The 15,797-nt window shown below is 38.8% G+C and overlaps 1 protein-coding gene across 5 annotated transcripts in view; it reads right to left on the reverse strand.

The window, feature by feature from the left end:
• Positions 1–6,353: 6,353 nt before the first annotated feature.
• The window catches only part of TMEM229B (transmembrane protein 229B), a 63,983-nt gene continuing 54,539 nt past the window's right edge, over positions 6,354–15,797 (reverse strand). For all 5 annotated transcript variants that reach the window (XM_070759140.1, XM_070759149.1, XM_070759159.1 and 2 more), the window contains one exon: positions 6,354–10,108. In XM_070759140.1, the coding sequence (XP_070615241.1) occupies positions 9,578–10,108 (531 nt within the window). In that variant the 3' untranslated portion in view covers positions 6,354–9,577. The remainder of the gene's footprint in view (positions 10,109–15,797) is intronic.

Genomic DNA, 15,797 nt, shown 5'->3' on the forward strand with positions numbered 1-15,797 from the left:
CTTTTTATGTTTATACCAATGCCTACTATTTTGTACATGTTTGACGTAAGTAAGTAAGTAAGTATATGGTTTGAGAATTGCTTTCACATCTACTTGTCTGTGGCAATAGAAGGGTGAGATGTTGAGATTACTAAATCAGTATCTGAAATCTGGAGTAGTTTGGATAAGGACTAATAAAATGAATATCACTTTGGACCAGATACTTTCAGAGAATGGGTCACCTCTATAAGGAAGTGACATCCATCTTCTACTTGAGGAGATGCTGTCCCAATGAACAGATTTAGCTATACAGTGTTCCCTCGATTTTCGCGGGGGATGCGTTCCGAAACCGCCCGCGAAAGTCGAATTTCGGCGAAGTAGAGATTCGGAAGTAAATACACAATTTTTGGCTATGGACAGTATCACAAGCCATCCCTTAACTCTTTAAACCCCTAAATTACCATTTCCCATTCCCTTAACAACCATTTACTCATCATTATTGCTGGTACTCACCATTGAATAAGACACTTAGTGATCCTGATATTTATAAACATAATTATTAACAATTTTTTTTTTCGTATTTATTTGCAAAAATTATTAGTTTGGTCATCGGGCAGAAAAAACCATGGTATAGAAAAAACCCGCAAAGTATTTTTTAATTAATATTTTTTGAAAAACCATGGTATAGGCTATTTGCGAAGTTCGAACCCGCGAAAATTGAGGGAACACTCTACATACCAAATTATTCCACATTGTCACTGAAGAAGCAAATTAAGTGTAGCAGGTATCTTTTATTATCTCAGGTCAGTGCAAATTATGACACTACCTATACAAAGATGACCCAGGTCCAACAATTCATGTCATAACACTTCGGATATGGTCCACTTCTAAAGACTGCCTGGAACCCCCAATTTAAGTCTGTAAGACTGGCATTGGGTAATACAAGATTCAGCCCTCAGTTTTTATTTTGGTCCCAGGTTTGTTTAATGTCTACACGAAGCCACAGGAAAGCATTTTCCCTGTCCGTTTTCATCCAAAATCGATCCAGGATTACCTACTCTGTCCTCTTCATTTGCTGACTATTGCTTTTTCAAGCTGCCCTGGGTTTTTTAGTATTATTTCTGTACTGTTTTATGGATTTCTTTTCAAGGTCCATTGTCCTGTGTTTTCACTATTATGCTTTGCACCGTTCTGGATGCTTTTTCTTGGCAGAAAAATAGTCACACATATTGGAAATAGGAAAACTAAAATAAATGAAATCCATTAGCCTGCATTTGTTTCATAATGACCCAATCAATCAAGCTACATTTCAATCTATTATTTATTTATACATATTTATTTATAATCCGGCCACTTTAAAAAAAAAACAAGTTAATTACACTTGCTTCCTTCAGGTCTAGACGTGGATCTTTATTTACCTTTGCAAAAAAAGTGGCACGACAGGGAATAAGCGTTTTTAGAATTCTACCGCTGCAACAAAATGGGATTTTTGCTGGCCTTGCAATGCTACCAATAAATTCTCAACGAGGCATTTATCTCCAGGAAGGAACAAACTACTGGAGGTGTCCTTGACAGAAAGTACATGCTCTACTCAGCAGATGGCAAGTGGAAGAAGAACCCAGGCCAACACCACTTCCATCCTCTTGTCCTAAGAAGCACATTTAGGGTGTACACGTTGTCCTCGACTTATGATCAGCCACTTAGTGTCCATTTGAATTTATGATGATGGAAATCTACCACCACCACCCCAAATGGAATTTACAACCCAGATTAAAAGTTATGGTGTCTGCCTGTTTTCCCAGCAGTCACAGGACCACATTTGGGCACTTGACAATGAGCCTATACTTGACCAATTGTATGGTCAAGTATACATGGCATGGGACCAGATTATTTACGGGACCGTTTTCTGCCTCACATGTCCTAGCGACCGGTTAGGTTGCAGAAAGCGGGCCTCTTCCGGGTCCTGTTGGCCAAACAATGCCTACTGGCGGGTCTGTGGGGGAAAGCCTTCTCTGTTGTGGCCCCAGTCTGCATCACATGTCCTAGCGACCGGTTAGGTTGCACAGAGTGGGCCTCTTCCAGGTCCTGTCGGCCAAACAATGCCGACTAGTGGGTCTACAGGGGAAAGCCTTCTCTGTTGCGGCCCCGGTCTGCATCACATGTCCTAGCAACCGGTTAGGTTGCACAGAGTTGGCCTCTTCCAGGTCCTGTCAGCCAAACAATGCCGACTAGTGGGTCTACAGGGGAAAGCCTTCTCTGTTGCGGCCCCGGTCTGCATCACATGTCCTAGCAACCGGTTAGGTTGCACAGAGTTGGCCTCTTTCAGGTCCTGTCGGCCAAACAATGCCGACTAGTGCGTCTGTGGGGGAAAGCCTTCTCTGTTGTGGCCCCAGTCCTCTGGAACCAACTGCCCCCAGAGATCCATACCGCCCCCTCTCTCGCCTTCCAAAAGACGTTAAAAACACATTTATGCCGGCAGGCCTGGGGACCGTTAGCAATAGTTCTGCTCTGGTCATTAGTATGAATGAGGGATGATTCATTGTTTTTATTGTTCAGCTTGTGTGAATGATCTCTGTTCTATTGGTAAGAGGAAAGGAGGAAATGCTTCCCTATTGATTTTTTTCCCATAGCTTACATAACTTTCTATACCTCCATTGTAGGACTTCTTTACTCGTCATTGTTTAATGTTTGTATAACAGCTTGGAGTTGTTCCAGCTTCTTGCTCATTTTGATTACCTGTCCTGCCCCTTTTCCAGAAATGTAGTTTTTGAAAGGTATGATGAATAGAAAATCAATGAAGAAAAAAGACCTCTACTTCTTTTCCCGGGTTAACTTTTAACCACTTTATGATAGAGCGTGACAACATGCCTTCTTTTTTTAAAAAAAGATCTACACAAGAACATGTTATGCTATAGCATTCCAATTACCATGTATTCAGATAGCAGCGATTACAGATAAATTTGATCATTTAAGAATGAATGTTTTGCTTCATTCAGCATGAATTTGATTTTAACTTTATGTTTCTGGATGTCCACTGTCTTATCAAACATCTTCATGCCAGAAGGATGGAAGGCTGAGTCAACCTTCAGCCGGTGATGAGATTTGAACCGTTGACCTGCAGATCTACAGTCAGCTTCAGTGGCCTGCAGTACTGCATTCTACCTGCTGTGCCACCTCGTCTCATTAAGTAGTCCTCGACTTACAAAAGTTCATTTAGTGACCGGTCAAAGTTACAAGGGCACTGAAAAGTGCCTTTGACCATTTTTCACATTTATGACTGCTGTGGCATCCCCGTAGTCGCGTGATTAAAATTCAGATGTTTGACGATTCATATTTATGATAGTTGTCATGTCCCGAGTCTGCGGAGAGGGGCGGCATATAAATCTAAATAATTAATAAATAAATAAATGTGATCACCTTTTGCGACTGGCAAGCAAAGTCAATCAGGAAACCAGATTTATTTAACCACCATGTTATTTACTTAACAACTGCAGTGATTCACTTCACAACTGTGGCAATGAGAAGGCTATGAGCGCAGGTGGTTTAAGACAAGAGGGAAGTGCCTATTTTGGGTCACGAAGGCAAATAAGAGTCTCGTAGGAGCCCAATATCCACTGCTGTGGCCACAGGGAGAAAGAAGAGGACAAATGACCTTCATTTTTTCTTTCTCCATAGCCTGGCTGTGCTAGATACTTAAAACTTTTTCACCCATATAGAACCTATTGGGAATTGCTTCCCTTAGGCCTCCAGACCTTTCTATATTAGCCCAGAACTAATTATCATATTCTTGACAATACTTGACAAGTGCATGAAAATCAGACACTGATGAGATAGTTATGTGGAGCAGTAATTACGGTAATATTTTAACTGAATTTTAAATTGTATACAGTGATCACTTGTTTTTCGCGGTGGATGCATTCCAAGACCACCTGTGAGTAACGAATTTCCGTGAAGATATTTTTTTATGTATTTAACGAGTACAGTGGTACCTCATCTTACAAAAGCCTCTTCTAACGAACTTTTCAAGATACGAACCCGGTGTTTAAGATTTTTTTGCCTCTTCTTCCGAACTATTTTCACCTTACGAACCCAAGCAGCTGCTGCTGGGATGAAGGGGTTTCTTTTCCCCCCCTTTTTTGAAGAAAGAAAAGGGAGGGGCTGCTTGGAGTAGGAAACATTTTGCAGAGAACAACGTGCTTGCAAAGGAACTGAAACGGTGTCTTTTGAAGAAAGAAAAGGGAGGGGCGCCCCCCTTGCCTTTCTTCCTTCCCACTCACCCTTTAGCCTAGCCTTGCTTCTTCCACCCGCCCCCTTTAGCTGCTCCTCCCTGCCATTTGTTCGCCTCCCTTCTAAAGTTTGGGATTTTCCTGAAGGATTTGCACGCATTACAGTATTTGCTTTTACATGGATTCCTATGGGAAACATTGTTTCATCTTACGAACTTTTCACCTTACGAACCTCCTCCTGGAACCAATTAAGTTCGTATGATGAGGTACCACTGTATTTGGACTTTTAAAGCCCCCCTTTGCATTAAAAAGTCATTCTATAATGTTTCTCAGCTGGAACTACATGTGATATCCTACCAGTTTCTTTAATAGAGTACAGTAGTACTGTAGAATTTTATGAATTTTTAATGGATTTAACAATTTTAATGGATTTAAGCCCCCTTTGAAAACCCGTGAAATAGCAAATCTGCGAAAGATGAACCGTGAAGTAGCGAAGGATTAGTATACTTATATTTAAAATGTACTAAGTCTGAGATAGCATCAGGGATTGATAAATTCAGTCATTAAAATGGTCAGTCTCACACATTCTGAGACCCATGAAAGCACAAATTATGAATGCAACCTTGAGAGCTAATGTATGATGAAAGTGTCAGATAATCCATGTATTTAGAGTTTGAGAGTATTCTCCAACCTCGCCTATCTGGGCAATAGGCTTCTTGAAATTTTGCTATGTCTCTCTTTGTTGCTTTTAACAAAAACTATAGAAATGCTCTCTTCTTCCTCCAAATGTGGTCGTATTCTTTATGTCCAAAGGCATTTCAGAAACCTTTTCAATCCTTATTCCAACATCCAGACCTTCAGTTTTGTGAATGGATTTTTAAAAGACTTTGTCTTTTGAAATATTAAAATGTTTGTAATTATTCTATATCATTTTGTCTTAATTATATTTTATCAAAAATGTTCATGCCATTTTGAGATGTTTTTGACATGGGCAGCTCCATGCAAATGGATATAGCAAATAAGTATTAACTGCATTTTAGATTAAATGCATTTTTTAATACCATTATGCTTGGCTAGCTTTTTTTTTAAGGTATATGAAAGAAGTTTGATTATTCTGCAATGTTCCAAACAGGTCAGCAGAGTGAAAACAAATTTTAAAATATTTTATTCCAGTGAAATAGAAAATGGTTCATTTTGCACATTTTGACAAATCGGAGAACAAAATGCTTATTGTTTTATTTGATTTGCGTTAATATATTTTCTGTTGGCTTCTGTTCACTTCTCTGCATATTAGGAAGCACTCTGAAAAGAAAACTTCTGAAGGTCTGAATCATCTTCATGCTGATGCATTCAGAAAAAACTTTCCCTGTTTACAGTAAAAGTTATCTAAACTAAAAGTTAACTAAAAGTCATGCTGAAACAACAAAATGTCTCCAAAATAGAATACTGTATCTCTCATTCAAAGCTATAGGAAGCCCCTGAAATCTTGGGTGGATCAAAAATTGTACTTTTTAATGTGGTCAGTGGGAAAGTTATTAAATTCAAGTTGCCATGGTCACTGTGTTCAAATATTTTAATTTAATTTTAATCAAATAGAAATCTGATCTACCCACCAAATTCACTTTTTTTGAATACAGCATCTGGGACATCTGTCAGCAACTCACTGTGAGCCTTAGATTAGGAAATATGTTTTGGGTTATGACATGGTGGAAGCATTTTCTACACTGCTACAAGCCCCCGTGAACTTGGGTCCAGGACCAACACATTGTAGACAAAATGTGCCCTTTTTTATATGGTGCCCAATGCCAAACTAAAACAGGGTGATGGAGCTTTTGTGTTTATTCCAATTTTTTTAGAGCCTTCTGTGATGACCAGGAATTTATAGGAGTTAAATTTAGGACATCTGAATGAAGCTCAATTGAGAAGACTGGTCTGACACGATGGGACACGACAAAACCGCTGTCTAGCGAAATATGGATACTAAATATGCAAGACTGTTGGGTTCTCTAACCTTTTAAAAGATGAATTGCTTTTGGATTTTGGGTGTGCATAAGAAAGTTCATCATCTACAGACATTTTCTGTCCATCTCAATTTTTCATCGCTTAAATCACAAGCCATTTTATAAGTGACAGAGAGCAAAACGAACAAACCACAAGTGTTTTTTATTGCTGGTGAATTTAAACAGGCAATTTTAATTCATGGAGGAGGATACACATACAAGCAAAAATTTATGTGAGATATTCCATTATTATGCATTTCAGGTGCCAGTGCATCCTCTACTGCCTTTTGGTGACTATTATCAATAATATGTCATCAATAATTCAGTAAACATCAGTAGTTTGGTTCTTTTCCCACCACCCTCACATCTATTTGAATTGAGAAAAAAAGAAACATAAATAAAATAAAAGTGAAAAACCTCTGGCTGACAGTAAATTGATTTCCTCCAAACCAGACATGAGATTTGCAGAGTGGCTAATAGGATAACCTGGAGAGAATTTGGCATTGAATTAAAGGAAATTTACCCAATCAATGAATTATTTGATGGATGTTGAATATTCCCTGACTTGGTACCTCCAGATATGCTGCCTGGAGATTTGTCCAGTGCATCTCAAACACACCAAGTTCCAGAAGATTTCTGGATATAATATTTCTGAATATAATATTAATAATTATAGCTCAGCCTAGTTTCTGGCAAACAGGTTTTCTGTGTTTGTGCAGGGATACACTCGTGCACAAAGAAAATAACATCAAGTAAGTTTTAGAACGTGCTGATGTGCAACACTTTTGCACAAGGTCATAATTATTGATCCACTATGAAGCATCAGGTTATTTAGAATCAGATTATAGTCTCCAATCCCTAAATAATATGGAATTGTATTACAGCATTGTCAAATGCAGGGAAATGTGTTACCAGCAGAAAAATACAACTCCTTTGTAGTTAGTAATTTTTACTATCTTTAACCTTCATTTAGTGCATTTGTAATGCAAAGAGTCAGACATGACTGAATGCATAACATCATCCTTATCAATTTATTAACCCCCTGTAGTATGATTTCAAGGAGTTCAAGTGAGCCAAGAATACGTATCTTCAAGTAATGGCAAGACTGAAGTTCTTTAGCCTTTTCCAAGGTACCACAGATGATGGTTACCAGAAAGTGCAAATATAGCCCATGGAAAAGAAATATGATTCACTCCATCATCTTTTTTTTTTTTTAAGTATAGATAGTCATCATTGCAGGGCTAATAACAGAGGTTTCTCCTCTTCGTGGTCCCTCCTTTTCCTGAAATATAGTTTGGATCAGAACCGATTAAAAATAAAAAAGGAAGAATTATAAGAAGGTGTATATAAATTATGAAGTTTAATCCTGTTAAGTGTGTCAGGAGAATAAATACAACAGGGTAGACCTGGGAATACTTCCACTGCTATTATTCCTGCTCATCCACTACAGCAATGGATATCGGGTCTGTGGGGAAATGTAAAGAAATAAAATAATCACACTCTGAAAATACCAATCAAGTTAATATTACCTTTGTTCTTAATCATACAACCATACAACTTTCACCCAGGTAGCAGCTTGCCCATTTTTGTTGCTCCTAGAACAGAACCTTTCCAAATCTAATGCCATCAGACGGGTTATGAGTAGAAATCCCAGAGTTCTCTGGCTGGGGAAACTGAGGCACAGAGTTCTTCAAATGGTGGTCCCTAACCTATCAGGCAAGGAGATCCGCAATACAACTGCCAGGTAGTTAAAAATTAACAGTTGTTTACCAAATAAGAGAGTCTTATTTTAAATAAATGAAGTATTGCCGCCACAAAAGTACAAGCCCGATCCATTGCTGGTGCAATTCCATCTCAGTGCATTCCATTCTATGCGCATGATTTCTGGCCTTCTTTCTGGTCCGAGAAGTTTAGTGACAGCATAATCTTCTTAAAGCTATTGGGTGTATTTAGTTCATTTGACTCCCTCTTCCCTTTTTTCATTTCTCTTTCATTTTATGAACCTAAAGAACAGGTTCTTTTGAAGGCTGCAGAAAGAATCCCTTCCTGTTCGTTGCTATTTCTTCTTTAACCGGCCTTGCCTATCACATATTTCACTTGGGACATTCACTTTGGTTCCAGACTTCAGACTATCTGCTGCCCTTTTGTGTTATTTCTCCACTCACTTGGACCATCTTGAAGGCTGATCCTCCCCAGCCGACGGTGAGATACCATCAACAGTTGCGCATAAATAGCTTTATGAAGAGATACTGCCGCACTGCTAGTTCTGCCATTGGTACATTGAGAACACCAGAGCTGAGAAGATCAATACAAAAGACATTGGCCATTCTTGGCTTCCCGAGAGTCTGTCCTGCAGGAGTCCAACACCCAATGAATCCAGGCATCAAACAAAGATTTCAATGTGATGTCAATAGTCCCATATTTATAAGATACTTGGATTTCTGAGACTAGAAAATTCCCCATGGAGGAAGCCAGAGAAGATTTGGATAACGTGTAAACAGTCACAACAAGTTAGCAAGAATCAGCTCTTGAAGGAGCCCTCTTGTTGAGTTCCACCAGAGAGTGTGAGGAGGAGGAGGTAGGGATGACTTTTAGCCATTTTTCTCCTACTTTTGCCTACATATCTATAATGCAGGTGGTACAGCAATAATTGACTTTATCCAGCAAAATAGTTTTTTATTTAAAAAATAGGTACACAAGAGTGGGAAACAAACTCTCTAAGCGAGCGTCAGAATGGATGGTTCAAAAAAGGAATATTTTTTATAGAAATTCAGCAGGATGTCCAGCACCATAATAGTACTATACACTGTGGTGCAACTTAAAAAAAGCCTTAAGGAAAGCACACGACAGGGCAAGTTCTATCTCCACAGTAGTCTGTCATTTTGTTGGGCTTTTTCAACAGGAATTGATTTTTTCCTTGACTCTGCAGCATTTTGGGTCCCATGGGAGGTATTGGTTGCAAGCAAGCACCTGAATGGAGTATAAGCCAATCACTAAGTCAACTGGTGAGATCTGTACCTACCTACTAATGTTATTTGAACAATTTGGGCCAGCCTTTTGTTTTTCCTAACCCAGATATAATAAAGTACTAATCACAGGACTGTTTTCTGAGTAAGTTACAAGTCAAACTATCTAGTCAACAGGTAGTTGACAATGATACTTGCAGGGTTTTTTTTTTAAGGAACCAAGAGAGAGAAAGAGAATAAAATTCATAGAAAACCTACTGATTCCACTTTTTCATGCACACCTCCAAACCAAGGAGGTTTGTTTATCATAAAGGAAACAGGAGTTTTGCTGTTGAGGCCATCATCCCAAGTCTCTAATGAAGGGGCAGGAGAGATTGCTTAGTCTTAGTGTAGTCTAAAGTACAATTCAGTTAGTTTTCACATGACCATTGGCCAAGGTTGCAAGAGGCGTGGGTACCCCTGGTTCAGCATTCTCATCAAAACGCAAACGCAGGGTGTTCCTGATGACTAGCTGTTCCATGATAATTGCTGCACAGAACCATGGGATGGCATACTCCAGGGTTATGAGGCCCATGAAGTTCAAGTCAAACTGCGAATAGTCCCATGGGCAGGCATCAAACTGGCGCAGAGTGAAGCCAGTGGTAAATTCCCAAAGATACGTCCATAGGGTATAAATCAGGCAGCGCACTAATATGTTACACTTATCCTTCAGGTACAGATACATCTTTTCTACAATGAGGATGGATGTCCCATAGATGAAGAGTGCCCACACACTGGTGACACCTGGGAACTTCCAGTTGAAGTTGACCACAAACTCCCAAGCAGCGGTGAACATCACCTCGCAGAAGTAGCCGTGAATGGCATATAGGTACCAACGGGAGAAAGAAGTCAGAGGTTCTGCAGCTGCCATCCTTCCACACAGTCCCCAGCAGGAACTCTGCAAGGAAATAGACACACAGAGACAGAAAGCCATTAATCTTAACAGAGCCAGATCTTTATATATATATATATACAGTGATACCTCGTCTTACAAACTTAATTGGTTCCGGGACAAGGTTTATAAGGTGAAAAGTTTGTAAGACGTAACAATGTTTTCCATAGGAATCAACGGAAAAGCGATTAATGCGTGCAAGCCCAAAACTCACCCCTTTTGCCAACCAAAGCACCCGCTTTTGTGCTGCTGGGATTCCACTGAGGCTCCCCACCTCTGGACCTCCGTGTTTTTGTGATACTGCAGGGGAATCCCAGCAGCACAAAAACGGGTGCTTCGCTGGCAACGGAATTCCGGAGGTGGGGTTTCCAGCGAGGAAAGCATCAACGAAATTGCAGCAGCGCAAAAACATGGAAGTCTTCGAAACACCACCTCCGGACTTCCGTTGCCAGCGAAGTGCCCGTTTTTGGGCTGCTGGGATTCCCCTGCAGCATTGCAAAAACACGGAAGTCCGGAGGTGGTGTTTCCCATGGAGGGGAGCTTCAGGGGAATCACAGTAGCGCAAAAACGGGCGCTTCGCTGGCAACAGAAGTCCAGAGGTGGGGCATCCCAGTGGCAGCGGCTTGGGTTTGTAAGGTGAAAATAGTTTGGAAGAAGAGGCAAAAAAATCTTAAACCCCGGGTTTGTATCTCGAAAAGTTTGTATGACGAGGGGTTTGTAAGACGAGGTATCACTGTATTTTTATTTTCTCACCAACTTCACATAAACATTCATATACATACTCTAAAACATATCAAAACATACATATTATATTCCTTTAGGTGTATTTACTGTTATTCTAATGCTGCCTCCTTGCCACGTATTATTGTTGCCTTGGTCTACCACTTTTAATTTTCAGTTTTTTTCCAAATTAATTGCTATAATTTATATGCATACATGTTCATCACCTTTTGTGCTTCCTTTTTTATTTATCTTTCAAATCCATCATTTTCATGCTTTTAATTTTAAGCCATGCTCCTCCCTTTTCTCAATTTATATCTTTACTCATTTCATTTTTATTCTGTCATTTCTAAATGCCCTAAATTTCCAATCTCTTTTACATTTTCGTAACTCCCTTTTACCTTTACTACTCAATTTCTTATTGTAACTCATCCTCAATATTTAAACCAAATCTAATCTTATTGCTACACATCCATCCATTTGGTTGGTAAACATTACCAACTTCCCAATATACAAAAAAAAATTGTCTAAAATACAAAATAAAGTCAATTTTATAAATTATATAATCTTATATAAAAACTTTTGAAAATGATATTTATTCAAATCTTAAAAACATGCCAAAAATTTCAGTAATTATCTAAAACCTTTTCAACATTAAATCAAATTTATGAATTATACAAATTTTATATAAAAACAAATCTTATAAAAAATAATTATTATTCAAATTATATAACCTTCCATCAATTTACTGAATTCATCACCTTTTTTCATCGTCAAAATTTAATTTAAAACTGTCATGCACCAATGTGATATAAAATTGACATTAGAAAAAACCTTTTAACATAATAATTGTGCAAATTTTATCACATTCCACCATTGCCATTTACTATAATATAGCTTTCGTCAGTGACGGCAACACCTTTTTTGGTTCACGTGCCAAAAGGGTGTGTGGGGGTATGCTAACCCTTTCCTCCCATGCATGCGCACCCCCATGTTGCCCTTGCACATGCGCACAATCCCCTTCCCATCCCCGCGCATGCATACAAGCCTCACTGAAACCTGGGACTGTGAAAAACAGCCAGACGGGCAAACTGGAAGTTTGGAAAAACAGACTTCCGGTTTGCCCGTTGTGCTGTTTTTTGCACTCTGGAGGGTTCAGGGAAGCTTCCTGAAGCTCCAGAGTGCATAAAACAGCCTAACAGGCAAACCGGAAGTGTGTTTTCCAAACTTCCGGTTTGTCTGTTGGGGTTTTTTTTGCAATTTTTGCATTCTTCAGGAAGCTTTCCTAAACCCTCCGGATTCCAAAAAACAGCACAACAGGCAAAACAGAAGTCTGTTTTTCCAAACTTCCTCTTTGCCCATTGGGTGGTTTTTTGCACTCCGGGGGGCAAAACGGCCTTCCCCAAGGCTGAAAATCAGCTGGCCAGCACACATATATGCACTGGAGCTGACATAGGGCAACATCTCATGTACCCTCCAATATGGCTCTGTGTGCCATAGGTTCGCCATCATGGGCTTGCATCATCACTATTCATAAGTATATCATCATATACCACTTTTCCATAAAAAACTTATACCATAATTAATTATACATAGTTAATACCATTGATACAAACAAGGCTATTAATATACAGTGATACCTTGTTTTTAGCGGGGAATGCATTCCAAGACCACCCGTGAAAAACAAATTTCCGTGAAGTAGTGGAAAGATATATTTTTATGCATTTAACGAGTATTTGGACTTTTAAAACCCACCCTTTGCATTAAACAGTCATTCTATAATGTTTCTCAGCTGGAACTTCATGTGATATCCTACCATTTTAATAGAGTACAGTAGTACTGTAGAAGAAGATTATGAATTTTTAATAAATTTAAATTTTTTAATGGATTTAATGGATTTTAGCCCCCTTTGAAAATCTGTGAAATAGCGAAGCCGTGAAAGATGAACTGTGAAGTAGCGAGGGATTACTGTATGTCTTATCGCACCTCCTCTGTTCCATTAACCTCCCCTCTTCATTCTTCTTTTGTCTCTCAAAAAATCCACTTCTTGTGAGTTTTTCCCTTTCTCCCCGTCTCTTAATTTTTTCCTTTTCTTTCCTTTATGTATCAATTCTTTTTTAAAAATTCCTTTCCTTCCTTGTAAGGGTAGTATTTGTTGAACTCTCCTCACAATTCTACCTAATCTCTTCTCCCTATTACCTCCTCTTTTGATTGATTCCTTTGGGGGTGATGTTCCCCCTTTTCCTACTCTTTACCTGTCACTGAAAAATCCTAATGTAACCATCTGTTTTTATTATCAGTGTGTTTTCCTTCAATAAACTTTCCTTGTTCCTCATTTTTATTTTCCAACAATATAGGTTGTAAATGTTCTGTGTATTCCATCTTCATTTCTGTTTTCTTATTAGCTTATTACCTTCTAATTTCCAAGAGATAATTTTTTATGTCTTCCTGAATGCATTTCAATAACTCAATTAATTCTTTGTATGCACACTCTTCCATCTTTAAATCTCTCTTAATTAAACCTTAAATCCATATATTCTCTTTATGTTTCAGTATTCTGGTATTCACTTTTAAAATATTCCATTCCCATTCACAGTCTTATCTTCTTTCCCAAGTCAGGATCAAACATCATAGATAGCATACACTCAGATTCATATTCTCAGAGTTTCAAGGTTATATTTTCTTGTAAACTAAGATAATCCTCACAGATATCAACCAATTTTCCTTTTTCTCTATCTGTCCACAAGTTATTGCAATATTTCTTCCAACCAGCCGATGGCATTAACAGATTTCCAATACAATAAATCTTACAATTATTTCTCACACTTCTCCAAAATGTTTTAAATCCACATACGGGATATTTTCTTCAAATATGAGCAGGAGTGGCACAGTGGTTAGAGTGCAGCACTGCAGCCTACTTCAGCTAACAGCTAGCTGTAGTTCAGCAGTTCAAATCTCACGACCGGCTGAAGGTTGACTTAGGCTTCCATCCTTCTTAGGTGGGTAAAATGAGAACTCAGATTGTTGGGGGCAATATGCGGATTCTGTAAACTGCTTCTTTTTCAGTCTCTTTAACTTTCTCCAAGTCCAATTATAAAACCATCCTCAAACCTCTTGGGTTTTTAAACTCATTTAACTCTCTCTATGGTATTTCCAATTGCTGGATAGCTGCTAGCTCTATTCTGGGATATTTTTTAATTTATTTTTTAAAATTTATTTATTTATTTATTTATTTATTATGTATTTATTTATTTATTAGATTTGCATGCCGCCCCTCTCCGAAGACTCAGAGCGGCATATCTTTCAATCTCCTTTTGAATTTCTTCTTTTTATCTCTAAATTGGCCAAACACTCACATGGCTTCAACACTTTGTCACATCTCTTCTGCATCAATGTTTAGATCTTATCACCCATGCAATCCATGATCTCTCTATTCCAATCATTCCAATCATGGCCCTCCCAGCTAGAGTTGTCTTCCATAGCTGCTAGTCGAGAGGTTGGTGCTGGCTCCCTGGGGGAGGTTGCAAGTCCCCCCGAACCACCGATCAGTGCCTCTCTTCTTCACTGCTCTTCCAGGGCGGTTCCAACCTAATTCCAGTCCAGGTCCAGGTCCCCAGCAGCTGGAATTTGAGGTTTCCTGTGGAGCGCGGGAGACACCAGTAGTGCTGCGACATTGGCACACCCCCTGTCTCAGAGCGAGATCTTGATGTAAACAATATGTATCATTGCAAAAGGTAGCCAAAATGTGTCCAGAGTCTAAAACTGCTAGCTAGAATAAAAATGGGAGGCAACCAGCAACAATTAGAAATGGGAGAAGTACCTGCTTTGTATTTAAATTAAGAAATGAGCTGCACTTCAAATCTAAAAACTCAAAAGGACTTCTGAGTAGTCATTACAGTTTTCAGTGCCTTCTCAGAAACAACATCTTTTTCTAGGTTCCCACAATAGTTACACAATCCTAGAAAAATGTATGTTTTAAGTTAAGGAAGCACTAATACTCATACATGCCTGCTCCAGTTCCATAGACAAATGTTTAATTTACATTTAGAACCAAAATATAGTTTCATGCATTGCCAGTCTGTATGCAGTTCAGAGACTTTTACCCTCTCTGCGGGATGCAGAATAACAGAGTTTGGGCTCACACAACACATAAGCCAAAACCAAACAAGCCATTTTAAGGTTTAACATATCGTTTAATCAGGCTGTTTAGCCAAGAAATTTGTACAGTTCTATTCCAAATGGAAAGCTTAGCAGAGGACTGGAAAGGAAAGAAAGACAGGTGAAATAATGAAAAAATAGAAGAGTAGTGAAAATAACATAAGAATCATCCATGTATTAAACTGTAAGAGAGGGCAGCAAAAAATAATGGGTCAGCACAGATCTATCAAAATGATAATTTGGCTAGACAAATTAGGTCCATATTTGCTTACTCCTATTTCCTCTCTCATTTTTCAAATTCATATTCCAATATAATGTTTAAATTGATGTGATATCGAGAATGAGGAGGAAGAATTTGCAACAGATAACACTGGAAAAACAAAACATAGCAGAGGTGGCCCTCGACGTACTGAGCCCAGCGTATCTGTTGCTAAGTGAGACATTTAAGTGAGTTTTGCTCCATTTTACAACCTTCCTTGAAAGAGTTAATAAGGGAATCACTGCAGATGTTAAGATAGAAACCCTGTTGTTAAATGAATGTGGCTTCCCCACTGACTTTGCTTGTCAGAAGGTCGCCAAAGGTGGTCACATGACCCCGGGACACTGCAAACCTCATAGTTATGAGTCAGTCTGAATTTTGATCATGTGACCATGGGGATGCTGCAACATTTGTTAGTGGTCATAAGTCACTATTTTCAGTACCGTTGTAACTTTGAATGGCCATTAAATGAAGTGTTGTAAATCAAATCTGTAAACACTTGGCTGCAGTGATCCTGTCTGCCTTGTAGATGGCCTGGTGGAAATATAGAATCTCAAT

The sequence above is a fragment of the Erythrolamprus reginae genome, chromosome 1 (assembly GCF_031021105.1).
Source record: "Erythrolamprus reginae isolate rEryReg1 chromosome 1, rEryReg1.hap1, whole genome shotgun sequence".
NCBI classification, from domain to species: Eukaryota; Metazoa; Chordata; class Lepidosauria; order Squamata; family Dipsadidae; genus Erythrolamprus; species Erythrolamprus reginae.